General features: G+C 47.4%; 1 protein-coding gene across 1 annotated transcript in view; it reads right to left on the reverse strand.

Annotated features, from left to right (window-relative positions):
• Nucleotides 1-26,007, reverse strand: part of LMF1 (lipase maturation factor 1) — a gene marked incomplete at its 5' end in the record, with an annotated part of 201,861 nt that overhangs the window by 108,426 nt on the left and 67,428 nt on the right. Inside the window, one exon of the mRNA XM_084271183.1 lies at nt 12,189-12,254. Coding sequence (XP_084127309.1) covers nt 12,189-12,254 — 66 coding nt within the window. The remainder of the gene's footprint in view (nt 1-12,188; nt 12,255-26,007) is intronic.

Below are 26,007 nucleotides of genomic sequence, written 5' to 3' on the forward strand. Positions count from 1 at the left end.
GGTCATCTAGTCCAACCCTCCTGCAACTCAATCTGGTTGCTCAGAGCACCATACAAGCTGACCTTGAGTGTTTCCAGGGATGGGGCATCTACCACCTCTCTGGGCAACTTGGACCAGTGTTCCACCACTCTCATCATAAACATGGGCGAAAATCGGGCGCTGGCCCCAACTCACCAAGACAGCCAATAGTTTGTAGTCCTGAGCCTCGGGGATGAGGGGAATCAGCAGCAGGAGTCCAAATGTTCGCAGCTTCCTTGAAGACGGTGAGTTCATTGAACATGGCTCAAGGAAGAGAAAAACCTTCTCCCTGCTTGTCCACAGAGCTTTTATTCAGTGTCCTCAGCAGCTGATGGGAAACCCTAGCACCCAGCCCAGGCACAGCTCCTCTGACTTCAGGCACCGTCCTCGGCGGCAGGGGAAAGGTGGGCATTCATTCACCTCGGCTGGGATTATTAAACCCATGTATTGATTGCAGAGCCCGACAAGCTTGTGTTACATTCAAATGGATCCAACATGACAGTTCGAAATTCAATATTGTCTCAGTCTAATTGGACAGGATCCAGTTCAATTCTGTCAAATGTCTTGATTAATGCTAAAGCAATAAAACCCCTTTTAGCCATCGAGACAGCCAGGCTGAAAGGGAAGAGGAAGAATATGATCCTTGGAAAATATAGATAAGTGAATTCATGAATATGAGTAAGATAAATGCCATTTTTAATGCAAATATTCCCATAATGCTAGCATGGACAACAATTCCCAATCCCTACTTTTCCATGTAAATTGGTCAAGAAGTAAAAGCTTCTAGTGAACACCCTGAGGATGTGCTATGGCTGCACGGTTATGGAGCTTTATTTCTTTGTCTCAAATTATTTTAAGACAGACTAGAAAACTTGGTTATGAAATTGCTTAACTAGAAATCCCCTGAGGTGGAAGAAATGGGTCTGAACTGCAGATGAGAACACTCCTAACTCTGGGAAGAGAAATCAGCATCCCCCACCTGACTCCACAGGGAAATTTCATGGCTTAAATAAAAAAAAAAAATTAGGACTACTTGTCTTGTTTTAAGCTGGCAGGAAAAGCTCCATACTGCCTTTATCTAAATTTTATCACGGAAGTGGCTAGTTTTGTTGTAGCACAAATGATGCTGTGTAAGAGATGATGGGATGATTCTATCCACACAAGAAAAGGGCAGTGACTTCAAATGCTTGATAACATTGATCCTGCTACAATGTTAATAGAATAAGACAAAAACCAGTGGGTTTAGTGATCTGTCGAGTTTTTAGGGTTGAAAGAGCTAATCCACATGGAGCTGCCCTCCCAGCTTTTATGTATAATACATACCAAAAAAGATAAGCAAATTATATTACATTATATATAATTACAGAAGCTCCTAATTACATATCACAATTTCTAGGCCGTCTAGCAAATGCCATGCTTTCCAGAACAGCAATTCCTGAAGTGAATAGTAAATCAGCTTTTGCTTGCCACTGATTTGAAACTTTAACCTATAAATTAAATTAATAAGAGACAAAGGCTTCTTTTGTGCATTTGGAAGCCTGTAGGATTTTACAAATAATAGGACTGGAAAGTGATTTATATTCCAAGATTAAAGGTCAGTTCGGCGCACACGACTTTGGAGCAAAACACCACAGCAGAGACTTGCTATTAACTCATTCGTGCACCACCCTAACGCCATGTTCTCTTCACAGACTTACAAGGACTCACTGTGGGCGTTGTAATAGCTGCAAGACAGAGTAAAACCCGCGTTGGAGAATTAGGTGGGATTCTCCCCGATCTACGGTAGGGAGGGAGTTGTATTGGGCCATCAGCCCCCTGATTATGGAAGTGATGCTCCCTGTGTGCTGCAATTCAAATCAAATCGATGTTCAACACGGGAAAGTTTGAAAAGACAGAGAACTGCATGGAAACAGCATACTTGAAATGCAAACAGAAGCTGTGCAAATAATTTAACCTTTTACCAGCAAATAGAAGGGCTCGACTGTTTATGAGATTCTGCCAATGGCTGGTCCTTCTCTTGGCCAGACCCACACGTCTGTGGAAGTAAAACTTCAAGCTGAATTTAAAACTCCTGGTGCATGAATAATTAATACAGTGCCAACCTGAGAACCAGAATAGCTTTTTGTCATTATTCCCCTAAGAAAGCTCTAGTAAGACACCAGAGGAGAAGACATATGCAAACACACCCACCACTGGCAACGCAGCTTCTTCAGTAGAACATCTTTGTGTGTCTGCTATTTTGTAGGCAACAAATTCAATATTTTACTTATTAGATTAGGACAGACTTGTCTATTATGTGAAAATTCATTAAACAATTTAACACATTTAACAGTCAAAGAAAAGAGATGGAACAGTAGCACGTTTTCAGAATCTGATGAAAATGTAATCTGATCTCCCAAGAAGAAAGTACCAGCTTGTAAACCAACCCCCTATTTGTTTAAAGTCTATCTGCAATTAAAAGCATGTAGTTATTTTGCTTTCCCTGGAAAAGCAGATGGCAAGGATGTAGGCTGATTTTTGGCTAATGTAATTGTACAGTGGAGCTCTCCATACCCCATTCTGCAGCTGAGAACTACGTGACATCACAGTGTTCAAGTTTCGTTTTCACTTAGACTTCCAGTCTGGTGAGAGCAAACGTTATGGAAAAAGAGCAGCACTAAATTTTGCCAGACACCAACATTTTTCATCACCCCAAAGGTCTCCAAAGCCAGGGAACTGGAATGATGGTTAATCCCCCACAAGCACCAGGGAAAGTGGGAAGGGATGAGAAGACCAGCTCTCCATGGATGGCAGCTGCTATGTTGTCACGTAGGAGACCAGAAAAGGCAGTACTTACTGTCCACACATGCCCTAAGGGATGATAAAGCAATCTGTATACTTACTGCCATAGAGAGTACACTTTGACCATTTGGAGTATGCAGGGGTGGGTACATCTGGGTGAGGGCTCTGGGAAGGTCTGAGCAAGTCCCACGCTGGGTGTCGAGGCTGCTCCATCCTGGCAGAGGGTCCCAGGCCAAGCAGCCAATCCTGCCTGGTGGATGTGGCTGTGGAGCCTGGAGGGACCAAGACGCCACAGTAGAAATGGAGGTGTTGCTGACACTGTTCTGGGGAGGCCAACTAGGCAGTTCTCGTCCATAAATCAAGCCATGCTACTTGGAAAGACTGGTAGATGAAAATTTAAGATGAAAATTTCCATTTTCCTCTCTTGTTTCTGTCTTGCAGATAGCACTGAAATTTGTCATCTTTCTCCTCTTTGCAGATTTCTTAAAACACACCATTAACTAGCTCATAAATCCACAATTTAAATAATTATTGGAGCATTGCCTCCGTTATCTTCAAAGCTGACAAACCTCCTGGGTCCTGAACGTTTCATGAGCAGCAGATTATTCCCCACAGACCCCCCCAAAGGCAGATGGAAGTGATGGGCTCCATCGTTGCTGTCCACTGGAGAAGCTGGACAGTAAGGATAAATGTCAGTAAGGGTCAGAGCATGGAGAGCTGATTAAGTGACTGCGAATGGGCTGTAAAGATTAATCTGATTAGGATTGAAAAACACCAAATGGGTGGAGTAGGGGGGAGGAAGAGAAAAAAGGAGAATATTTAAAGGCAAGTGATGAGGGTCCTGGGTGGTCTGTAAACGAGTTTGAAACAGTGGGAGAGTGTAACAAAGAGATGAAATCCAATAGTTGTACAGGAAGCTTTCACCAGGCTTAAAACAAATCCTTAAGAAAAACAGAAAAGAATCCAGGAAGAGGAATTGTATTACTGCTGAAAACGGTATTGGCATATTCCCAATGCATTTACAGCGTGTGACTGACAGTTCTGCTGCTGATCCCGGCAGTGGGGAGGGATAATGTCTTCCTACGCTTCAAAAACCTCAAAAGACTCACAACAGAATGTTCCCTGGGGGGCATTTCCACTAAACTTTTGCTAGTTTATCCCATTTTGGTTTATTATTGCTGGAAATCAGGGGAAAGCTGGGGTGAGAAGCGGTGGGTGACCCAAGCGGCAGGTGCCACTAATTCAGAGAATTCACAGAATCATAGGGGTTGGAAGGGGCCTCCAGAGACCATTGAGTCCAACCCCCTGCCAAAGCAGGTTCCCTAGGACAGGTCACACAGGTCGGCATCCAGACAGGTCTTGGGTATCTCCAGAGGAGACTCCACACACCCCCAGGCAGCCTGTCTCAGGGCTCCATCACTCTCACTGTGAAAAAAGTTCTTGATATACCGAAGTGAGAATCACAAGCATTGCTCACTCTGGTTTTGGTTGGTTTAATACATTTACTTTTGGTGAAGAAAAGCAGCACTTGAGCTGTACTGCAGAGGTAAATAAAATCCCACAGCAAAACCATGCTCTGCCGCCCATGGTAGCCAGCGTCTGGGGGTGGATCACCTACTGCCTGCTTATCCCATCCCTCACACTCCAGCCATGAGTTTCCTTTTAATGCTATTCTGAAAGTTTCTCTCTCAGCACCTGCTTACAACCAATTTACTTCAGCAGTATGTGGTTTCCTAAGCCTGGGCCTGAGATGCTGGGCCTGCTGTAGGAGGCTGATTTGCAGCTCTGCCTTTTTATTTCACAAGTTCTGTGCTCACAGGCCTCCTCCCCCTTTTCCTACGCCCACTGCCAGGATCCTGGTCCCAACGAAGATGACAGCTGAACTGATGCTGACTTTGAGGTGCTTGGGAATTCACATAACCCTTTGTCTGTCATGTTTGCTGTTCAGGGTAATACAAGCCAGACTCCCGGACCAAACTCTGGCTGACAGGGAACCTACGCTCTGACGAGCGCATGACTCTGGAAAGCAACTTCCCTGCCTGCTCTGCCTAGAATAAAATATCACCTATCATGTCCCTACAAGTAGAATAAATCTGGTTTTGTTCTGCATAAGATCCAATGTTATTAATCACCCCAGTTCTTCTGGAGCATCCTTTGACTGCGGAAGACCTGTATTCCTCTTCCCTTTTTAAAAAGCAGCGTGACTGGACATAAATGTCAATATTTATCATTGTGTCTTCTAAAATTACAGCTCCACAAGGATGGTTCCACTTGTAAGACTCAGTGCTTTGCAGCTTGCAAGAGCTCAGATCTCATTTTCAGAAGTGCTGATCATTGGCAGCAGAACCCGCTGCCAGCACCCGCGCTCTGGAAATCCAGGCCTCCTTCCCAGAGGCGCTCGGCGGGACATTAAGCAGTCACTGAATCTCTGCTCGTGCTTCTGCCAGTAAACCCATCCTGTGCAAGCCTAGCAATACCCATCTTCCCGAGCTGAGCACAAACTGCACCTTTAAAAGCATTTCCTCCCTCTCTTTTTAAGCGATGTGGGCATTTAACTGCTCTTAGAGCAGCAGAGCCCGGCCCAAAGTTGGGAATAACAAACATTTCTAGCAAGTTGCAGTCAAAAGTATCCTGCATCCAATACAGAGCACCTGGGATTCATCTACAAACCTCTGTCAGATAGAGGACTTCTTGCAGCAGCCTGATACAAAATCCAGATACAGCGTAATAAGCTTTTGATGTCGTGTTGACATTTATCTGCCAATATTATTGCTTCATGCACTTACCTTATGATGGATCTTGTTACTTAATTGATCACAGGCAAGGTCAGGAATTGGCCCTTCTTCCAGTGCTAGCACTGACATCATGCAAATCACCAAAAACCAGAAGAAAGCACCTAATCCTCAGCTTCAAATCCACACTAAGCAGCCCTTCGATACGTGTGAATGAGGACAACTGGTTTTTCAATTACACCTCTGAAAAGGTCATTTTTCAAAACCTATGACCAAATGGAAAAAAAAAAAAAGGCAAAATAAAAGAAAAAGCTGAACACAAGTATACTTTTCCTTTTGGTATCAGTCACCTTAACTCAAAGAACAGTTTGCTTTTACAACAGGAGATGAAAACATACTGCATTTATAATCCACCATGGGCAGAGCCGCGTTTCGTCTGGCTCACTCTATGGAGGAGTCAGCAGCAGCAGCTTTGGCTTCTCTGGGGCAAGTTGTCCAGTGAGGGCAGAGATGGATCACAACTCAGTTCACTCATATTTTTACAGAAACACAGCTTTCAGAGTACAAATTTTACTGTCTCAGGTAAGGACAGGCTGTGAGTGCCTCCAGAAACCCACGGCATGTCTACCAACTCCAACAGGCACTTCTTAAAACCCTCCCAGATGCTGAGGGCAGGCAGTCGCCCTGGGCTCACAGCCACGTGTCCAGCAGTGCTGAGCTCATCCCAGGCCCTGCAAGCAGATTGGCCTTCCACACCCTTTTCAAGTGCTTTTGGATAAATCTGTAAGATTTTTCCATGCCAAGGCTGCATCTCATCCCTCCTCCGAGCTTCAACCGATTCCGCAGCAAACCTCATCTGGTAACACATGCACAAGGACTGGGAAACAGCCCTGACCTTGGAAACACAACTGCTGTGACTCAGCACCTCCTGTCCCAAAGGGAACCAGCAAAATCCATCAGTGACACTGTGCAACTTCACACGCCATGTGGAGGAAGAAGCAGAGATGCAAAGTATTCTGCATTCAATAAAACAAAATTATACCCTTTCATACCAGCAAGGGGGGGGAAGGTGACAACCAACTGGCCACACTGTGCCAGAAACACCAGGGTGAATTCTTTGGTTACTCTTTGGTGGCTCTTGTAAGAGGAAGATCTGGGCTTCCCGCAGAAAACATGGGTTTTGGAAAACCCACCCATCAAACCTGAGCTCCCAATAGCCAGGCCAGACCTGGGAGCTCCACAGTCAAGCCAAAGCTTGGGAATATATTTTGTTGGCCTTAATAATTCATTCTTGTGACCATCGGTCCTGCCAGGAGTCACCTTTATTGCCTTCAAAATGGAGAAAATGCTGTAAAGGGCTGAGGAAGGTAAATTTAGGATTCTACATAAATATCTTACAATAAAAGGAAGATCTGCAAAATGCTTTCCATGGTTAGTTCCTTTGAATAGTCTTGTTTTTGATTAATTCAACACCGTTTCCCTCCTATTAATCTGCAGCTTTAAAACAGGTTTTGAGGGCGAGATCCGAGTATTTGCTTCCCTGTTAGGAACAGTTTTCCTTCCAGCAATGCAAAGTGTTGGAATAAAGCCCATCCTGAGACATTAGGGATCACGAAAGGAGATCATTTTCTGATTTATCAAAATGAATTGCTAGCTATTACTTGCTTTTTGTTTCATAATAGGTTGGGAAAAGCTAGATGAAAAGTCTAACAAGGCCTAACACTGCAAAGGGAAGGGAGAAAAGAAGTCAAGAGGCAGTTAAAGAGCAGTTCCAGCTTCCTTCTCATCCTTATCAGCACAGCTATCAGTCAGCAAGCCTGTAATTAGGTACAAAAGACATTGTGCTCAGGAGAGCTTCTCCAGGAACTGGAGAGCTGCTGTATGCCAGAAGCCAGAGCACTGATTGACAGCCTCTATTTAAGAAAAACAGTTACAGAATAATTAGTGACAATTTGTACAAATCAGAAGTAGTGACCTTTGTGGCTGCGCAGCGCCTTACGCAAAGAACAAAGCTTTTCTCAGCAGCACTGACAAATTCAGAGCTAAAATGTGACTCAGTCATGAAGCAGAGGCTGGTTCAGCAAAGTCCTTCAGACCTTCCTGCTTGGTGGCAAAACACCCATCCTAAGTATCTACAGGTAACTCCACAGCAAAGAGGCAAATCCTGGGTCTTACTTCCAATGCTGACAAAGATTTTGTTGCTCCAGGAGCAAGCTTTTGCTTTCCTTCCCCTTTACCCCTCTGCCTTATCTTTGTCTCAGCAGGACATTTGCCTTCCTCACCTGGCTTTCTGCAGCAAAGGATGCAAACCACTGAGAAACTCTCAGCTACAAAACATCACTTGAAGAAAAAGTATCTTAGAGTTAAAAATATAAAATACAAGTCATTCCAGTGGTGAGCAGACAGGTCATGGTTTCCATGCCTGGTGCATGCCACGGCTTACTCCTCGGCTGAGCTTCACCCAGCACTGGTCCAGGGACCAAGGGGACCCCCTGGATGTGTTTAACGGTTCCCGCGCAGTTTGAGTGCAGAGGGGGCAGAGGAGGAGGATGCCCAGCAGCTCCCCTCCACATGCTCGCCTGGCTGAGCAGCTGCTCCAGCAGCTGTTCCTACCAGTTGGTGGCTGAATTTTACAAGATATCTGTCTGTAATTAAAAAGCAACAATGCTTTGGCAGCCTTTGTAAAAACGCATCACTGGATCGCATCCCACAGGGAGTACTCTGCAGCACAGTACGGGGAGACACCATAGATGTGACCACGTGGGACTTCCCTGTTTCTAAACCCCTTAATTGCTCTGCCAAGACCACCACCAGCATCCAAAAACACAGGCTCCATTAGGACTGGTTGCGGGTCAGAAACGCTCATCTCATTCCTGTGCCACTCAAACCTGCCCCATGCCAAGACATGTGGTCGCAAGGTGCTCTGCAGTGTGAGCACAAGGGCTGGGGGGGGCGGGTTTGGTGGGGAGATTTTAAAACACAGGTTGTGCATAAGAGCACATGCCTTTTGGAGCACGTTAAGACACTGTGCTTCTGCCAGCTAAGCAGCACACCCAGAATCAGCAAGGCCTGGGCCAGATAAAGCTTGGCACGGGAGGGAGTTGTAAGAGGCCACTGGGGAGCAGGTTGGTGCTCCCTGATCCTGGCTCATGATCCTGGTACCTCCTAACAGCAGTCAGAAAGCTGCTCCAACCCACGCCATGTCCTGCAAGCTGCAGAAATGGCCTCAAGTGGCACAAAGCCTTCCATAACAGACTTTTACCCTAGTCCATATGGGATCCTGGCTCTGGGAAGGAGCTGTTGTGTTCTGCAGGGGTGGAAGGATGCCTCTGGAGCAAGCAGGGACAGGCAGGGACCTCACACCCTCAGCAGGGTCCCAAGGCTGCTCTGTCTCGCCCAATGGGCGGGATGCCACCAAACACCGTGGGATCTGTGCCATGTGCTCCAGTGGAAGCAGAAGTGTAGCTCCAGCCTGCAAACCACTGCACACATACTTGCAAACCATTGTGTACACAGTAGATAAATGCTTAATAATCATGATAACAAACAGACCTAAAACCCAGAAGCAGCTTCCCTCCCGTTAACTGCATCGGGAACAGGTTCCACTGAGCAAAACCCTCCCTTTTCCTGGGACTTCTTATAGAGGAAAAAACCACCTAACCACATCTGGCAGCAAAACAATGGCAAACCCAACAAATGATAAATAAAGCCTGTGGCACATCAGACCCCAGGGCTTTACCTGCTAGTTACCACGCAGGGATGTCTGTTTTCACATGCTAATGTAGACACCATTGCATGTGAAGCTATGGGGCACCACAGGCACCAGAGGCCCCAACCTGCTCCCACACCAGGGTCCAACCTACACACCTACCTTGAAGCCCTGGGCCACACTAGCAAAGAAACTACTGCAGAAGGAAGCTAAATTCCCTGTTCATGGTGTCTTGCCAAGCTAGGATTAGAGTTTGGGACTCCTGGCACCCAGAGGCACGATTAATCCTCCAAATGTTTCTATCCTCACCCCTCATCCCAGCCTCCAGGTAGCTTCCTAGTGCCAGGGTGTGTACGGTGGTGTAGCAACATCGTCTTCTCTCCATAACTGTCCGCCTTTCTCTTCCACTCTTACTGGAGCCCACCTACTCCTCAGGGATGAGAGGAGTGTTAGGCTGGTAGGAAAATACCTTTCCTATATAAACCATGCGCTGTGCCATTTCCCGCTCCAAATTACACAGTGTCACAGATCGTAAGCCCTCTAAACAGAGAGTCTTCAGTGGAGGAACAGCTCTCCATGAAGACTGGGATTAAGGCCCTGCACATTAGAAAGGAAAGACGGAGGGAAAATATGCTCCATTTAATTACCCAAGCCATAACAGCGTTTTACTATTTTACACACGATTCCTGACAAAAGTGGAAATGTTATTTTCCACGAGCATAGCTGCTGGTTCTACTACAAATAAATAGTGCAGGGGCGCTCCCCACGCGAGAGATGGAGGCCATGTGTTTTCATTAATTCTCTTGGCAGAGAAGCCCATGTAGGTTTTGGACTGCGGCTCAGGATTGGAACTGGAGAGCTGGGGTGGCCAACATACATCACAGCAGACTGTGTTTGGCCCAGGTCCGCTTATGAGTCGGTCCAATACCCAGTTTTATCATCCTAATTACGAGCAGATTCCCAGCTCGCTCCCTCCCTTGCAGAGGTATCTTCAGCTTCATCCTTCTCTTCCTCCCTCTGGCTGGCTGAAACCAGCAGGTGAGTTGCAGTCCTTTGTTAGTGCTGGTAGACAAAGTTTGGCCTCTTTCATTTTCTCCTTTATTGCAGCTTCTTTTGTGCAGATTAAAATAATTGATATTGATAATGTGACCTGCCCCCTGCCCCTGTTCCCAATTACTTGCTCAGGCTGGGGATCCTGCGTTATGGATATGACAGGAATGGTCTTAATTAGCCTTCTGGGCTACAGAACTGATTCTGGTTTTGATTTGAAATATTTGGGATTATGCAGGCTGACTGTTGTGGGCTGGGGTCACCAGCAGAGCGGGGCGGGGGATTTTGGGGGCTTGCTTTGAGCTGGCTTTTCTCAGGCTGCTGCCAGGTGCCCAGAGCACACTGAGCAGAGCCCTCACACTGCTCAGCAAAAGCAAAGGACAACGACTGCAGCCGCCTTTGTGTTTGGGGATTAAGAACAACAGCACTGAAGGGTCACTGCATCCCAAATTTAACTAATTTAACTCAGAATGAAGCAGAACACTGATGGCCCAACAAGAGCCAACCAAGCAACAGCCTTTGCAAAAGGCCACCCTCACGTGCAGTGGGTGAAGCCTCATTAAAACTAAATAATAACACCAAAACAAAAGCAGCAATAAAGCTGAAGAGGCAGATACAGCTGTCTGGACCTGCAAAATTCCATTTCAAAATACACAACCAGTTAATTCAGTCACAGGAGTGAAAAATAGAGGCATCAGCAACTGGGAAATGGATAGATTTACTTCCCCCCCCCCCCCCCCCCGTTTTGGGGAGAGGAATCCCAGTCCTGTAGCAAGACTGGTAACATAGTCCCTGGCACTCACATGCAGTTCTCTTCTTGCAAGCGTGGAAAGGCAGAGGTCCTGCACGAGCATCCGTGTTTCCACTGCTCAGCGTGCCTACCCCGTAAAAAGTAATTCATAGGCAACACCTTGGAACATGTTCTGCAGGTCAGAGAAGTCAGGCTCTGCCAGGTTTAATTGGAAGGGGGAAATGGTTTCCAGACACGATGAAGGTCTGCTGAGAATGTCACCCCGAAGGTCCATCTCCAGGGACTGACAGCTCAGGCCTGCTGGCTGAAAATAATTGTGTGGTTGAGGCATGAAGAGGTACCCAGGTCTTACCAACACGGGATGTCACGACACCAGGCTGTGCTAACAGATGCAGCGTGCTCAGCCACTCGTTAGGTGGACGTGGATTATAGAGCAGAGGCGTTGTAACACACAGTGTTCATCTGGAGAAAGGAATATTGCTTCAGCACTGTTTCCTTCCTCTACCAGGGCTGCTTTCCCAGCAGTGTCACTACACACAGCCATTTCTTTCTCTTTTAAGGCTGTTTACACAAAAGGCAAATGCAAAAATATAGGTAAAAGGAGAGGGGAAGCTGAGCTCCCCCTGTAACCAGAGAGGAGACACCACTCAGAGCCAGAACGCAAACCACAGTTTATGATCAGAACGCAGAGCAATCACTGAAACAGATGTCAAAGATAAAACCACGTCATTCCGAATTGCCCACGATCAGGCTCAGCATCTTGGAGAGCACTGAGATGCTCTATTTCTCTCAATGTCTGCCTGGGTTTTAGAAGTGTAAGCAGAGAGCTCTCAGCACAACGCTCGGGAAAGCCCTTCCTGTTCCTCTCCTGCAGCTTTTTTTACAGAGGGAGTTCTCAGCAGGGCTTGGGTTTGCTCCTGCCATGGTATATGATGGGGGGTGGGGGTGGAAATCAGTCTTTTAGGACTGTGGTTGGAAAAAAGCAGCATCACTGAGCTGGTGCATGGACATGGACATGGACTGTGTTGGCTATGATAAAGGAAGAAAATATGGGGAGCCCCCTTGCAGGAGAGAAAAGGTTTGAGACCATTTTTCTACCAAAGTAAAGCAGACAAGAGAAATTAGTTTTAAGGTGTGGATCGCTCACCTCGTAGTGATAGTCCATGCAGGTCAGGTCTCTCCAGCAGCGATCTCCTCGAATTTTAATCAGCCCCTAGGGGAAAAAAAAGACATCACCATTGTTTATATTTTACTTTACTTTTTCTTATATGTCAAGGCATTATCTCAAGACGTCAAATACTCTGGTTAAATACAGGGAGGGCCTGTAATGGCAGGGAAGCACAGAGGCTGGAATGACCCCCCTGGAAACCCACCACACCTGCACCCCAGGCCCAGTCATTGTCTCCGAGGGAACATAATGCAATAGGAGATTCAACATGACTCCTTCCACTGCCTGTCTACCAAGGAGTCAACACAAAATCCTTGTGGAAGATGCTTCACCCACAGCTGAGTCCCTGCAGAGCAGCTGCAAGCCACCCAGTGCTCCCAGCAACAGCTTCCAGCAGTGCTGGGGGTGAGGCAGGAGGTACAGAGTTTCCAGAAACAGCAGGAAAGATCAGGCTCTTCCACTGGGACATCCCCGGATAACAGACTGAGAAGTTACCTGCAGACCCAAACACAGCCATGTTCACAATTCCAGAATCCAGACCAGATTGTGTCCCCCCCTTGCAACCTGCCTCTGAACAGCGACACAGCCCATGATGGGGATCCCACAGCCTCACCAGCCCTGAGCTGGATACAAAGACACAATCAAAGTAATTAGAGAAACAAAAGAGGAGAAGGGGAAGGAAGCTGACAGATCTCAACACAGATGAATGCGCTAATGACAGGTCTGCTCCACCTTAGGTTAGAGGTTGGCAGTGAAATAAGCAGGTAGTGGAGGTTGCTGTGCATTGATATTTCAGGGCAACAAGAGGGTGAAATTTCCAAATCAGTGGGTCCATTCCAGGGCTGGCAGTAATATTGGGATTAAATTTCTTTGCCTCAGTGATGAAGAGTAGAAAGGAATCAGTCGTCCACAGCAGGAAAGACACCTGGCCAGGGATGAGCCTGCTAGCAGGAAGCCTTGCAATCAAGCCGTGCCAGCCTGAAGGTATGTGGGTTCAGCCTGATGGCTTTGATGTATGGAGAAAGGTCCCTGATTAGGATCACAATATCCCAAATTGAGGAAAGCTTCACTAGTCAAAAGGTTGAACCAGCTCTATCATCTGCATACAATTAGGGAGTATTTGCCTACCTCTGACATTGCACTAATTACCATGTTCCTGCCTGCCTTAGTAGGAAAATACAGGGAGTTTCTGTAAGGGCCCATGGCTGACTACACCAGGAGCACCCCAAAGCTTCTTTACATTTGCAGTAGTGAAGGTTTTCAAGGAGAAATCAGTGACCCTTCAGTGCTCAAACTGGAGAGCTCAGAGGAGGGGGAGATTCCAGCACTATAGGGCATCCATGCCTATTTGTTTTATCCAAATTGCTCAAAACCCCCCAACAAACCAAAAAACACTTTATGTGTAGTATTAAACAAAGTTTAACAGGTTTGGTCTCAAGAAAAGTTCCAAATCCTAGTTAAAGACACCCCCCACCCCCAAACTGTCCAGACCTTGTAAGTAAATATGCAGGGATGTGGTATTCCCAAGGTCTGAGGGCCCAGGGATGCTGGACATGGAAAAGAGAGGACAGAGAAGAGCCTCTAACTCCTCACTGCCACATTGGGCCCAACTGGGAATGATTATTAACACTTCTCCTGATGCAAGACATAAAGGCCAGCTGATGCAAGGATCGAGTAGCTGGTTTTGGAATGAACTTTTCCACACAACGAACCATTTATGTTACAGAAGCCAGAAGCACAAATGTGTTCAAAAGGAATTAGATGCATTCCCAGGAGACAGGCTCAGGGTAACTACTGAACACAATCTCCTCCATGGAAAGTCCCGAAACCACTTGGCCACAGGAGCCGTGAGGAGCTGCCCAGGAAGATCCCTTTATGTTCAATATTCCTCCCCAAGCATCCGTGAGTGGCTGCTACTGGAGACAGCGTAAGATGGTAGCTGGACCCTGGCCTTAGCCCAACACAGACTTTGTTAAGCAAAGACCCACCAAAATAGTTACAAGCTCACCTGGCAGGTAAAGTACTAGGAAACAGGCACCTGCCTTGGTCTGGGCCATGGACGAGATGACATTCAGACACACGCGTCTCTGAACAGGGGTGACCCCCACAGCCTCTCACAGGGCTATTTACAACCTTATATTATACCTGTTCTCAGGCTTGTTGCTGAGTCCAAGCAGATTTCACCCACCTGCTGTTCCAAAACATTTTTCCTTTTTCTTTTTCTCCAAATCATTAAAAAAAGAACTATTTTTCATGCCAACACTACCCGAAGAGGACAGTAAACAGAAACTACTACACATTTTCTAGATCTGTGGATCCAGACAATTTACACCCTGCAATTTTTGCCAGGATGACAGCAGGAGAACCTGGCCAAGTTTGGGGAGTAAAAGCCCCAACTCCTCATGGCACATGTCATAGAGCAGGATGAAATGGCAGGACCATTTCTACAGAACACCAACCCATGGTCTACTAAGAAAACCCAGATAGACAGCCCAGGCCCCACAAGCTCTCAGCATCAACTAACAGATGCTAGACATGCAGGAGAGCAAATTGATGCCACCATAACCAGCGAGGAGCAACAAGGAGATGCAGTAAAAGGTAATCATTATTTTACAGAAGTGACTGATAAGGAAGAGAGCGAGGAGGAGGCAAAGGTTTCTGCAGCATCTGTCATGGCTCTGTGCAACACAGGGATGAGGAAGGGTACCAAAGCAGTGTGGTGCATGCTTCATCCCTGAAGGTGGGCAGCCTGCAGAATGCTGGTAGCCTGCACATCCCTCCTGGCCTTCAGACCTGTAAAACTCCAAGAGTGACCCTGAAGATTGAGTGCCAGCCCTGCCTGCAGCCTTTGGAAAAGAGAGGCACATGCTGGTTGCGATGGGGACGGCTGGGGATGGCTCCATGCACAGCTGACAATGGTCCATGCCAGGAGCTCAGACTTAGAAATACACTGGCCCAGGATGTCTGCATCTCAACATCACCATGGAAGGGATGGTGATCTCACCACCAGCACCACCCCAAGCGCAGCTGGTCCATAAAGGCACGATGGATGCAAAGTGCTATTACACCAGACTCACGGGGTGGGAAAGCAGAGTGACGGGGACTGGTGGCTGCTCTGTGGTTTTACTCTGGTGAGTTAATCCAGCAGACCCCATCACACTCCCCCTCATCACTCTGCAAAGGCTACAGCAGGGGAGGCAGGGACAAGACAGAGTCGCTGTCAACAGCCACGGCTTCATCTCTTCCTCCTGAACCATCCGTGGCTCGCTCTGCCCCTCGAACCTATTCTAAAATTACAGGATACATTGATAGCATCTCACAGGATGTGCTGCAGCCATCAGCCCTGTCAGTGGCAGGACAGACACTAAGAAAGGCTCTGTGCAAGAATGCTGGAATATTAGAAAAGGACAGCTATCTTGATGACCTGCCCTCCTACCTTGCCCAAGCTGTTATCAAGCTCTATTATTCAGCAGGGATAATTAAAACAAGTACACGACAGAAAAGCACCATACTGAAATTCAAAATCTTTCCTGCAATGAGTCACCAAGGGAGTTAATCACATTTTGTTTACTATAAAACTTTCAAACAGGAAAGTCACTTAAAGCTCTTAATATCAAATCTGTTTTTCAGCACAGAAAACTCCCACTCTCATAATTAGGGGATGTTTCAAGTCTTCTTTACACTGCTGCTGTCTTCAAGTCCACTTCCACACCCACACTAGCATGTGAGCACAAGAGTGCATGAAAATCTCGGTGCTCTGCAGCTTCATCTCTGCTGAGGTGGACCACAAAAGGAGAACAAACACGGCACAGAGCTTGGCTGCAGAGCCACGAGGCTGCACCAGTTCGTGGCTGCTGTAAGCCACATCCCCCAAACCCACCACAGCCACCCCAAGCTGCAGTGGCTCACTAATCCTGCTGCAATGGGTTGTGCATCCCTGGGTATCCCCCTGACACACCTCACTGCTCCATGCTTGGGGGATCTCTGGTTTTACTAACCCTCCCTTATTATTTGGCCTCTGCTGATGGGCTTGGAGATTGGCTTCTGTTCTCTTGAAGATGAAAACTTAGTTTGGAAACACTGTCCTGCAGAAAGCCTGGCAATCATGCATTCAGTTTTAGGCTCAGTCCCAAGTCATGAAAAATGAGACCCATGCAACACCCCTTGCAGAAGTTCTGCTCAGCTTCTCCAGACCACCACTGTCCCCAGGCAATACCTGTAGGAGTGGGGTTGACTTTGTTGGTCTTTGTTAGACTCGATGTAGCAGAATAACCAACCAACACCGGGTCGTGCAGGCAACACAGAGTGTACTAACCACCCTGTGAGGAGCCTCCCCTCAGATACCTCACCGACCCCCACTGCCCACAGTGGGCACAGCAGACACCCCAGCAGTGACAACCCGCAGCACTTCTTCACCCAGACTGATGCCAACCCCTGCAAACACCCCAACACTGAGGCCAAACCAAACAGATGCTGAGGGAAAATTCCCTGGTCCTTTTGTGGCTGTTGTAGGCTGTGTGCAATTGTTCAGAGAGAAAGAGGAATTGCAGGTGCTGGTGGCTGAATGTGCCCGAATGCAGATGTGTTTATGGCCTATACACTGATGTACAGTTCAAGTTGTCTGACTAAGACTAGGAGCATCCACAGAAGCACCAGGAGAGAAACAGACTAAGAAGAGACCTGTGGTCCAAGTGAGGGCAGGAGGAACGAAGGAGGAAACGGGGATCCCCACATCTGCTGGAGTGTGACATTCACTGGCTCTCTCCCCGCCTACTAACAATTCCAAGTCCATTCTCAAGATTTCTGTGTGTGTACTGAACCGGCCTGGACCTCCCAGCTGCAGCGTATTACACTGCCATACCACAGATCAAAGCACAGGGAGAAATCCCCATCCCCTGCTCGCAGACAAGCAGAGGCTAGGTGCATCTCTGACAGACCCCAGCTGTCCTCTCTCTGGATGTGGACAGAACCTGCAAGGGACCAGAAGGAAAAGGAGCCAGAAGGCTGTGCTTGGGACAGCCCCACGAGACTCCAGCAGACCTGGAAGACCCTCCTCTCATTTGGACGTAAGCTACAAACACCTTGCAAGGAGCAAATGAGAACAAAGCAACACTTGCAGAGCCCCTCTTCACATTTTCCAGTGTTTGGTGTTCTCCACGCCAAGCCTGGTCCCACTCCATCCCTCCCAACTTTAATGTCTCCCTGTGGTGCTCAAGCATCTTCAGGTACCACATGTTTTTTGATACAACATCAAAATCAATTAGCTCAGTGCTAATTAACACTGTCAGAGGTTGGCCATGCTTACAGTAGACAACAGGCAGAGAAATATTTCCAAAGGCAGCTGCTGTTAATTCAGGAGAAACTGCTGCCATCCGTGGGGCAGGGTCCTACCAGCCCCTGTTTACAGAGGAGCTGAGCTCTTAACTGAGCTCCAGTTGCTGGGGAATAAAAAACAACAGGTAAGTGTTTAGCTGCTGGAATTCACCTCAAAGACCAGAACACACCTCAACATATAAAACCACCCCAGCTTTTGTGACCCTGCTGAGCATCCTGAAGATGCAAGTACAGTAAGACACCATCATGAAGAAGAGAAAAGCCTGTCTCACCCTGGTTTCAGCCCCCTGTCCAACACAACCAGCTCCCTGCCTTGCTACTGAACGCAGGAGGTTGGGCTGCCTGCGCAGCAGGGCGACATGCCAGCTGGGAACGTTATTACTCCTGGGCACCTCACAAGGCGCTGACCACATTTCCTGAGTCTGAAATGAAGAAGATCCCAGGTAATTTGACACGGTGCCTGACACCACCCTGTGTATGGGTATTTACTGCTTGCAAAGTGATAGCACCGATGAGATAAGGAGTTAGTTAGCAAGAACAAAGCTGTGAGCCCTGTGGGTACCGCACAGAATCATTTAGGTTGGAAAAGACCTTTCAGATCACCAAGTCCAACTGGAAACCAAACTGCCATGTCCCACTAAACTACGTCCTCAAGCGCCACGTCTACGTGCCTTCTAAATACCTTGCAGCAGCCAGGCACGCTCAGTCCTGCAGCACATGGCTTCCTCCACCAGCTCAAGACAGGGCTATTACCCCACAGCACATAAGGATCGGGGACTAACGGGCAGGAGATCAGGACTTGCAAAAGCATTTCTGAATTTTCCCCTTTTTACAGTCTGCTCTAATGGTTGGATAAAACTAAATCATATGTCCATGTGCTGGGGGGACGACAGGAAAATGGCTTTTGAACTTTATTTTCTTTTTACCAATGATAAAGGCAAATGCCCACACACCTACAAGCCCAGGAAGGAACCGAGCCCCCCCCAGAAACGCTGGTTCTGTTTGCACATCGGGGGTGGGTGAAGGGACTTTCAAAGCCTATCAGAAGGGAGAGGTATTCGGCAATACAAATTAAATACAAGCTAAAGGGAAGGAAACAGGTGGCGAAGTGAACCAGCAATTGCCCTTTCACCTCCGTGGCCTTGCTTTGAATCCAGCTCCGACCAGAATTATTAAATTCATACTGATGGGACTGTGGCTACAAAGACACCAGAGTTTGATCGTTCCGGCCGAGCTCGTGGCAGCCAGAACATGCACACAAGCCCCTTCCAGTAATAAGAAATCCTGGCCTGGGGAAGGGGAAAGTTGAGATCTCTGTCATATTAATTTACAGCTGACTGCAGCTCGGGGCCATTCTGCACACTCAGAAATCTCCTCGCGCTGCTGTCCGCATGAGAACTATAAAATGTTCACCCTGGATTGAATTAGCATCCAGAATGAAATATGTGCTCAATACCTTCTCCCCTACTAAGTTTGCTCCCTTTAGGGCACGGCGGAGGAGTGCAGGGGAGGATGGAGATGCAGCACCTGCTTGGACTTCGAAAACACCAACCTTCAGGGCACCCAGGCTCTCACAATTAAGGTGCATTAAATTCACCAGGATTTTTCACAGGGGAAGGAAAATTACATTTAGGACTTTTTTTTTTTTGAAACTATTATTTTAATGGCATTCAATAAAATGCCTGGTTTTAATCACCAGAGCTGCTCTGACGCTCTTGCTCAGCCACTCTGCACTTGCCATCCACCAGCCTGCCCTGCGTCCACACGTCACATGGAAACAGCATTTCCCAAACTCGGCTGCCCTGGATGCACCACAGTGTCACCAGTGACTTCTGCCACTGTACTTTTGTTTGTCAGTTATAGATGAGATACCAACTGTGGGAAACAAGACCCTACTCTGCCTCCAGCATCATCGCTACCTTTGGTAGGTTACTATAGTGTTAAAGTAAAGATGACCATAGAGTCACTTGGGCCGATCCACAAGCAAACCAGAGGAAAACACCGAATATCTCCCAGAAAATTCTTAGCAAAACCCATGAGGCAAAACTTCACCCCCCTGCCTGCTTGCCATGGACCCAGCCAGCCAGGCACAGAACCTGCCCGGCTTATAAAACTCAGTAAACCCGCTAAAAACTAGTTATTTACGACTAATAAATTCTCTTTCAAATGCAGCAGATTGTTCAATACACTCACAGAGTTTGCCAACTGGGGGCCAGGGGACTTTGGGGATGGAAATCAAAGTCACCCCTTCACTCCCACTGCATCAATTCCAGTCTCGCTTGATTGAGTAACCTCACATGCCCCCTCTCTTTCCCCACCGTTGAAAGACTATCCAACAAAAGGGATTTCGGGGGAAATTAAGCCATAGACAGGAAGTTTACCAACAGCTTTTGGTTTCTGCATTTCATGAGTTTGATTAAATCGTGGCAGAAATCCCAAACGTAAGGCCACGGCACGTGGTGGCAGAGGGGCTGGAGGGCAGCACCGGAGAGGGATGCGTGCCCAATGGCCACTGGCTGGCTGCCACCTCTGAAGGCTCTTCCCTGTTTGGGTTTAGGGTACCAAAACCAGAATTTGCACTGTGACACCCTGGGGATCACCTTCTCCAATTGCAGAGAGGGCGAATGTGTGAAGAGAGACAGGTCCTCGCTCTCCTATGGCATTTTTTTTTCAGTGAGAGGAGCACACCTGGACCTGCCCCTTTTTATTGTACCATCACTAGCTCCTGCTGTAAGGATTAAGCAAAACACTGCTGTGAAGACTGCCTGGTCCTTCTTATCACTGGCCAGAGGGTCTGCAAGGGGAGTCCCCCCCCCCCGCCAAACTCCCAGAACCTGCTGGATCTGCAGAAGGCTCAGAGCCTGGGAACCATGCAGGTCTGTCCCAGGAGAGGTGGAGCTAAGCCCTTCCATGGCATCTACATCACAGCCACCATGGACAATGGAAATCACAGAAACCTACCTCTGATCTGGTCTGAGGGTCCTCCACTACACAGCCTAAGGCTACTGTCCCACCTGGATGCAGCTCAGCCACCCCAACGGGGTGGAGCATCCTTCAGGGACCACTAAGCTCTCACCCCATCTCTGCCCCACACAGATGGGCACCGACCACAGTCTTTTCTCTCCCACCTTACTTCCTCTCCTTCCTGCCTTCACTCTCCTTGCAATTGCCTCGCTAATTAGCCGAATCACATCTAATGACACCTGCCTACACCCAAACAAAATCCACAGCATTGCCCACACTCCCTCTCCCCCATCAGCACCACCCCAGCTGCACTGCTGTCCCTGTCCCCATCCTCAAAAGATCAAACCCAGGCAACAAGCATCAGTTCAAGCTGCACCATCACAAGGTGTATCCATCACACTCCCCAAGGATTTTACCCTTTGCATAAGGAGCAAAACATCTCCACAGAAGACAAACTGCTTCCTTATTTACTCGATGCCAGGAAACATGATTCACAGCCCCAGGGGTGACCCACCGCCGGTCGCTGGGGAGCATCTCACTCTGTGAGCCCCTGAGCCTCGCAGCTCCAGCTCTGATGCCTCTCCAAAGGAGGGAGGGAGGAAGGGAGGGAGGGAGGGAAGCGGTTGAACTCCGACACGCCAAATCCTTCCTTTTCATCTTCAGCAGATTGCTCTGCCCAACTGTACCCCTTTCAGGCTGCTGTACTTTGGTGAATCAAAATGAAAAAGAAGAAGAAAAAAAAAGCCTAAATAATTAAAATGTCATTCAAGCTCTAAGCCGATATGAGTCACTGTTACAAAAAATATCTTAAAAATTCTTTCAGGAGTGGGGGATAATTATATTCCTCCCTATCTATTGATTTTTCTCTACAATGCAGATGTCAGATTTTCCACGGGTTTTTTCTTTTTCTTTTTTTTTTTTCTTCTTTTTTTTTCTTTTTTTTTTTTTTTCCCTGGAGTGAGTGTCAAGGAGGAACAAAGCACTCTTTGAGACTTTTTCAGCCCAAAATTAATTCTGAAAAAAATGGTACAGACAGGCCAATAGCACGGGAAGCCGAGAAAAAGCCTGGTGACTCAAGCTATGTCTGCAAAACCCCTATTGATACCGGCTCTGGAGAGAAGGGTGGGGTACGGGGCACCAGTGTTATAAATTTAGAGTCAATTTAAAGACCTTCTTTCTGTGTCTTCACAAGACAAAAGATGGGTGAAGGAGGAGGGGGGGAAATAAAAGCCTCAGTGAAGGGCAACCCTAAATTCTCAATTTTAATTTTTCTCATCATATGAAACAGTCCCAGAGAAGATCCCAAGCAGCACCTTGCACTTCACACACTCCCACCCGCCAGCCTCTGCTGCCCACAGAAAACGTGGTTTCAACATCTTCTGGAAGCCAAATATGTACCAGTGTATTGTAAAGATGAAACCAGCTGTAATTTAGAGCCTGAGTTCACAGAAGAAGTAGGAGCTTTACAATGAGCTCTCCTCTCTACCTGCCTGCTCTGGCTTCCTCCTGCATTTGAAAGAACAAGTCTTGAAAAAGCTCTGGATTTTGTTCCAGCCTCAGTAACACACAACCATCATGCCCAAATGCTGTGTTCACCTGGGGAAAGACGCCTGATGAGTGTGACACTACAGCAGCAACACAATCCTTCAGCCAGACATGTCAACCACCTTTGAACTCCATGACGTTGCTTCATGATTTCTTTTTTTCTTAGGTACCTTGTAACAGACACAGTATTTAATTCCCAAGGCCAGGAAAAGCTCTAGCTTTTTGAAAATTATGTACATTTTCTATGGTCCTTTCATGCTTCAAGGGTTCATGTTATGGCTATCTATACTTTTAAATATTTGCATAATTTACGAGCCCAAATCCTCCACTGCAGAGTGCTCTGGTGCAGGGCTTGCATGGATCACACTGGTGGCAGAGGCTGGATTTGGGCCGGACCTAGCCCGACCTGTCTCTCACCCACAGTCTCTGCTGGGGGGTTCGAGCTCTGTGGCACAGGAAGGATGATGATGATGATGATGATGATCTGCATCGCGTGTGCTGCACATTGTACTGCTCAGTTCATTTCTTTCAGAAATACCACACATGGAAGACGTGACGTGGGTATTAGGCTTTTAGGAAACTTCCTTCTACAACTCTGCAGCAAGCTAAAGGCTTAAGAAGTGCTGCACATACATAGTAAAGGCTTAAGAAGAGCTGCACATACATCCTAAAGGCTTTAAGAAGAGCTGTACCTCGCATTCATACAAACCCCTCATTACACAAACAGCCAGTAATTGAAATCTCTCCTGCTTCCTCCATGCAAAGAGGGAGAAATAACGAGCTCAAACACCTCTTCCTTAGCCACAGAATGACAAGCTCCACTCACCAGATGACACTGCTGTTTCAGTAGCTTTATTCCCTACCATGAGCATCATTTCAGAGCCCACAGTCAGCCCTACCCAGGTCCCAGCCTGTGCCAAGGTGATGGGACTTCTCCATCACCTGGAAAACGTTAGTTCTGGCCCGACATAATCAGGTTACAGGACCAGGCTCCTAGTCTGGGAACAACCAACCCACCTTCAGGGTGAACAGCTTCCCCCTGCCTGGCACCCTGCGGCACAGACAGGCTCGGACATGACCCCAGGACCATAAACCCACAGGACAGGTCCCATCCACAGAGATGAGGAACGTCCAGATGCTGCTGCCAAGGGCACAGCTTGGTCCAATGCAAAAGCTAAACTGGAGTCACCATGAACAGCAACTGCAAAGCTCCTCAACTCAAGCGGACGGAAAACGTGGCCGGAAAACCCTCCTCTGAGCGGGAAGTCACCAGTGAGGATGTTTTATTTGACTTGCTGCCGTTCCCCCTCTCTCCCCCCGCCGCCAGCTACTAGAAAGCCCCTTTGAGAAGCCACCACAGCCGCACCAGCATCTGCCCGGCTTTGAAGATGCGCTGCAAGCAGTGGGTGACAGGGAGTTGGAAAAGCACTTGGCATTAGCGGCTCCCAGCCTTTCGCAGCCACCGAAGGAACAACAAGTCTCCCTGCCAAGGGCTATTACTAGACAAATGGAGGGAGATCAGAGGCACAAAGGAGGTTGCTAAGGAGTCAAGTGTGGGATCCCTGCAGAGAGGAGGAGGGCTGCAGCTGGGACGGCAAAGGTCAGAACATTGCAGACATCATTTTCCAAAAATTCCCATGAAGCCCCGGCGCGGGAGTTGGGAGCCTGGCCCCGCCGCGCTCGCCTATGAATAATGAGAAAGCCATAAAAGAAAGCTCCCTTTCTTCCCTCCTACCCACGCTAATGTAATAAAACAAATTAGAATAATTATTCTCAATTTCAGAGCCATAATGCCCAGGATCAGGGCATGCTTGTCACTGAAATGACAACTACATCCGTTTGATTCTTCTTCTTCCCCCCCCCCCCCCCTTTTTCTTTATATTTACAGAAATCGCCGAAATTCCAACTTTTATTTCATTACATCTAATGCAATTTTACTACAGGCATCCAGATTCTGTTTGCTTCAAAGTCTTCATTATTTTTGCCAGAAAGTTCATCTCCCTTATTAGCTAATCACATCCCCACCCTTTCCAGTAACCTTTAAAATGCCACCCACGTTATGACACTTAACAGAATCCAAGCAACAACAAAATAAGAAAAATGAAGTTTTACAGGAGCCGCTACTTTCTAAATAATTCGCTGCAGTTGGTTAAAAGGAACATATTTCCTAATTCTAAAATAAAAATATCATATAAAATGAGATCAAATATCTAATGATATACAAATAATCTGGAAATAATTGATGCTTTTGCTGTGAAAAAACATCTTTGTGTGAGAGATGGGCAACATTTACTAGGAAACAATGATGAGAATTTAGTGGAAGAATTTGTTGTTAATTATTATAAATCCTTTTGAATGATTTCTTTCCCAAGACTCCCACTTTAAACAATCTCTTTTTTTTTTTTCCCTGCGACAGGGGAAACGTATCTTTTGTGTAGACTTGAAACATTTAAGCATTTAGATGATTTTCTATCTCTACCCTGTCAAAGAATGCTCCAGGACTCCTCTGCTGCAGCGGCTTCTTCAGAGGATGTAGGCAAACAGCTCAGAGACACACAGAGCTTGGGCTTGGGGGGGATTCAGTCTGTACTCTCATTCAGAAAGGGAAATCCCAAAATTGGGGGGAAAAAATAAAACAGATATTTTGCTTACAAAAAGCAAACCAAAGGGAGGGATGGCCAAAGCACAACTCAATGCACTTGGGTTTCCCTAAATTCCCCTGTGCCTCTCAGGACCCTGCACAAGAGGAGCTGGGGGACGGACTCCTGAGGGGTGAGGGCTCTCTGATACATGAAGACAAGGGGGAGCAGCCAACCCCTTCCCTGTGTGACCCCATCCCTGGTGTGCCACCAGCCTGGCGAGCAGGGGGAAGCCCCTGCAACAGTGTTAAGAACGTCGCACAAGGAAGAAGTCAAGGATGCAGCATTGTTATAAATATGTAAAAATACATCTATATTGCAATTATCATCGTCATATTAGTGCATAACACAAACATTAACAGATCTAGTTCTTGGGGCAAACTCGGGGTTGGGGCTTAAGCTGCCCAAGCTCACAGCCCCGGCCGGGAGTGGGGCCTGCAGGGCACGGACCCATCTGCACACAGACCCCGTGAGTCCTCCCAACCCCAACACCTGCATCAGCCAGTGATAGATTGGCAGCTTTAAATCTGAATTTCCTTGCTTTGGGCACTTTTAAATTAAAGTGGTAATGTGCTTTAAATCCTGTTTCCCTGCTTTTTCACTACACTCTTCAATCCTTTCCTCCAGAAACTAATCAAGATGTCTCAGACTCACTTATACTCTGCTCCAGCCACCTTCCCCGGTAACTTATTCCATATGTCGGTGATCCTTTGCAAGATACAGCTCCACCTTAATTCCCTATTTACTTCCATTTTCCCAACATTCTGTTACACCCTGGTGCTTAAATCCTCCCCACCTCCCCGCTGCATCTCCAGTAGTGATAACGATTTGTACCGAGCATCACATAATCAGGCTGGCAAATATTACCTACCCAGTCCTTTGGCTCTCTCCACAAGGGTACCCATCTTGGCAGTGCTGCCTGCTCTCTGCCAGTGGGGCACTGTGAACCCATCCTGATGCAAAACAAAGTACGTACTGGAAACCCCTGAGAAACGACCACCTCTCCAGCAACTGCCCAAACAAGCCGTGTCACACACGTACAGCCTCACTTGTATGTATGTGTCTATGAAACAGGGATGCAGCAGGGGCAAGAGAATGGGAATCCCAAAGCATTTAACTTTCCTGATCACCATTTCTGACGGTTATCCCTGCAGGCACCTCCCTTGTGCACAGTGTGTCTAGGGATGGGATCTGTATTACCAGCACTGCAACCACCAGCCCTCAGCTGCATGTAATACAGGGAACTACCAGGCTTCATGTTTGTGTCCCACAAAAAGGAAGGTGGGCAGGGAAGAGGCACAGGTGATGGCTTTAAA

Source organism: Gallinula chloropus (genome assembly GCF_964237585.1).
Source record: "Gallinula chloropus genome assembly, chromosome: 15".
Classification (NCBI taxonomy): Eukaryota; Metazoa; Chordata; class Aves; order Gruiformes; family Rallidae; genus Gallinula; species Gallinula chloropus.